The following is a 2,500-nucleotide window of genomic DNA, read 5'->3' as shown; positions in this document are numbered from 1 at the left end:
TCTCAAAATCATAGTTGATACGCTAGCTATTTTTTTGTTTGCAATACAACTTCCCTGTGGCAACTACCCAATTTACTAACTGGCTTACAACTACGCGAAAGAATCGTCTATTAGAGAAAGATGACCCAGGCTTTGATATGGCCGGGATCCATGGTCCTTTAGGAGACATTTGGTTAGGAGAACTTTGGAATCTTACATTTGAAAATAAATGGAGTTCCATTGGCGCTGTAGATGGCAGTAGCGCACAGCTTGTGCAAGCCACCACCAAACACCACAAAAACAGAAGAAGAAGGAGGGGACAACGCCCCCTTAGGAGACCAAAGTTGAGCACACTCCTTTGCATTTGGTGAGCGGAGTTTGGGTTATCTTTCTCTTCTAGACGATTCTTTGACTACGCTTTCGAGAAACGCATCCTTGAATTCCTTGGCTCTGAATTACTCTGAATCTCCCATAACCCCTCAGGGCGTGATGACCTCAGAGGTGCTGCATGAAAACGTGGAAGCCAGCTACATCACCGTGGAAACGGTGTCCTTGTATGGCGTGAAGGAAAAGCCGGAGAGGGTGACGGTCAACACACAAGAGGCGGAGTTCACCTACAGAGCCAATCAGGTGAGAGAACCCACCCTCACACAGCCATATAGCCAATCAGGTTAGAGAATCCACCCTCATTCAGTCATATCTATTCAAACAAACTCCCTTTCTCCTCCACCACTTTCACTTTCACTTCACATCCCTCCATCTCTCTCTCTCTCTCTCTCTCTCTCTCTCTCTCTCTCTCTCTCTCTCTCTCTCCATCCCTCCCTCTCTTTCACTTCTCTCCATCTATCCCCAAACCCCACCCCTTTCGCTGAATTCCTCCCTCTCTCTCTCTCTCCTTCTCTCTCTCTCCCTCTCTCTCTCACTCACTATTCTTCCATCTCTCTCTCTCTCTCGCTCTCTCTCTCTCTCTCTCTCTCTCCCTCTCCTTCACTTCTCTGCATCTATCCCCAAACCCCACCCCTTTCGCTGCATTCCTCTCTCTCTCTCTCTCTCTCTCTCTCTCTCTCTCTCTCTCTCTCTCTCTCTCTCTCTCTCTCTCTCTCTCTCTGCAGGTCCTCACTGTGACAGACTTGGGCCTGAATTTGGGTCGGAATTTCACCATCTCGTGGCAGTAGACGCTTCGGGGTTGTCATGGAGACTGGCTTGAAGACATACCATTTCGGAATTCTGTTTTTGGGAATTCTGTCCAGGAAGGGGACCGCTCAGCTAACTTACCATCATCCAATGAGAGCTCTCCAAAATGATCATGTGGCTTTACTTCATCCAGTGACAGCTCTCCAGATGGTCATGTGATCCAATGCTTCATCCAATCAGACTCCTCAGAATGTTCATGATTTTGCAAAAAGGCTTCTTTATTCCCAGGAGGGTGATGGGAATGTGTGTGTGTGTGTGTGTGTGTGTGTGTGAGAGAGAGAGAGAGATGGAGAGAGAGAGGGAGATTGAGAGAGAGAAGGAGTGAGATGGAGACAAAAGCTTTCTTTAGACCCAGATGGAAGAAAGAAGATGATGGGACTTTGGGTGTGGGTGTGTTTGCGTACACGCATGTGTGTGTGTGTGCGTGCGAGAGAGAAAGAGACTAAAGGATATTCACTGCTGATCATAATTTATGTCCAACTCTCTGCTTTTTACAAAGATTATGTGCAATACATAGTGTGTGTGTGCACTTGCGTGCGTGCGTGTGTGTGTGTGTGCGTCCGTGTGAACTGCCTTTGCGTCATTGCACTGATTAAGACCGCTGAAAGTAAATTCCACCATCCAGTACCCCTCCTGCCGTGTTTGGGAGAGCGTGCGTGCGTGCATGCTTGTGTGTGTGTGCGTGGGTGTGTGCGTGTGTGTGCGCGTGTGTGCGCGTGTGCGTGTGTGTGTGTGTCTGCGTGTCTTTGCATGCCTGTCCGTCTGAACACTATCCAGTAGTCACCTTGCCATGCTGCTCTCTAGTGTAGTAGTCTGCTTCCTCTAGTGGTCACTTTGATGTAATGCGAGTGACCAATCTTAATGGCACACCTCTGCTGCCTCTAGTGGCCACTTTGATGTATTGCACACACCTATACGCGTCATGGTCATACACCATATGTATGAACACAACGAGTGAAGTCAGATCGTGCAAGCAGCATATTGCGCCCATCAATTGGTGACAATGTGATACACACAGTAACATCTATGAGAAATATCAGTATACTGTACTGCTCTAAGATGGCGGCGCCCTGGGTAAGGACGTTTCGGACCTTCGTCCTTTTTCACAGTGTTGCAGACTTCTATCATTTATTTCAGGCGCCCTGGGTAAGGCCATGCCAAAAGGCTGAACATGGCATCTAGTGTTCATATCTACGGTACAGTATGGTACAGGAAGAAACCAGTGCCTTTTCAGACAAGCACCCCTGATAGGCTGAGCCATGACTGGCCAGGCATTGCTCATTGGCTAGGAGTAGACTAGTAGTTTGAAAGGCTGATAGTCTACCTG

The 2,500-nt window shown here is 48.2% G+C and overlaps 1 protein-coding gene across 1 annotated transcript in view; it reads left to right on the top strand.

The window, feature by feature from the left end:
- gaa2 (alpha glucosidase 2) overlaps positions 1–2,238 on the top strand; it is a 24,107-nt gene extending 21,869 nt beyond the window's left edge. The window contains exons 21-22 of the mRNA XM_063206718.1: positions 463–609; positions 1,092–2,238. Coding sequence (XP_063062788.1) covers positions 463–609; positions 1,092–1,154 — 210 coding nt within the window. The 3' untranslated portion in view covers positions 1,155–2,238. The remainder of the gene's footprint in view (positions 1–462; positions 610–1,091) is intronic.
- The last annotated feature ends 262 nt before the right edge of the window (positions 2,239–2,500 follow it).

This window comes from Engraulis encrasicolus, chromosome 1 (genome assembly GCF_034702125.1).
Source record: "Engraulis encrasicolus isolate BLACKSEA-1 chromosome 1, IST_EnEncr_1.0, whole genome shotgun sequence".
NCBI lineage: Eukaryota > Metazoa > Chordata > Actinopteri > Clupeiformes > Engraulidae > Engraulis > Engraulis encrasicolus.
Note: the sequence above shows the minus strand (reverse complement) of the source record. Positions and strands in the feature narration are given on the sequence as shown.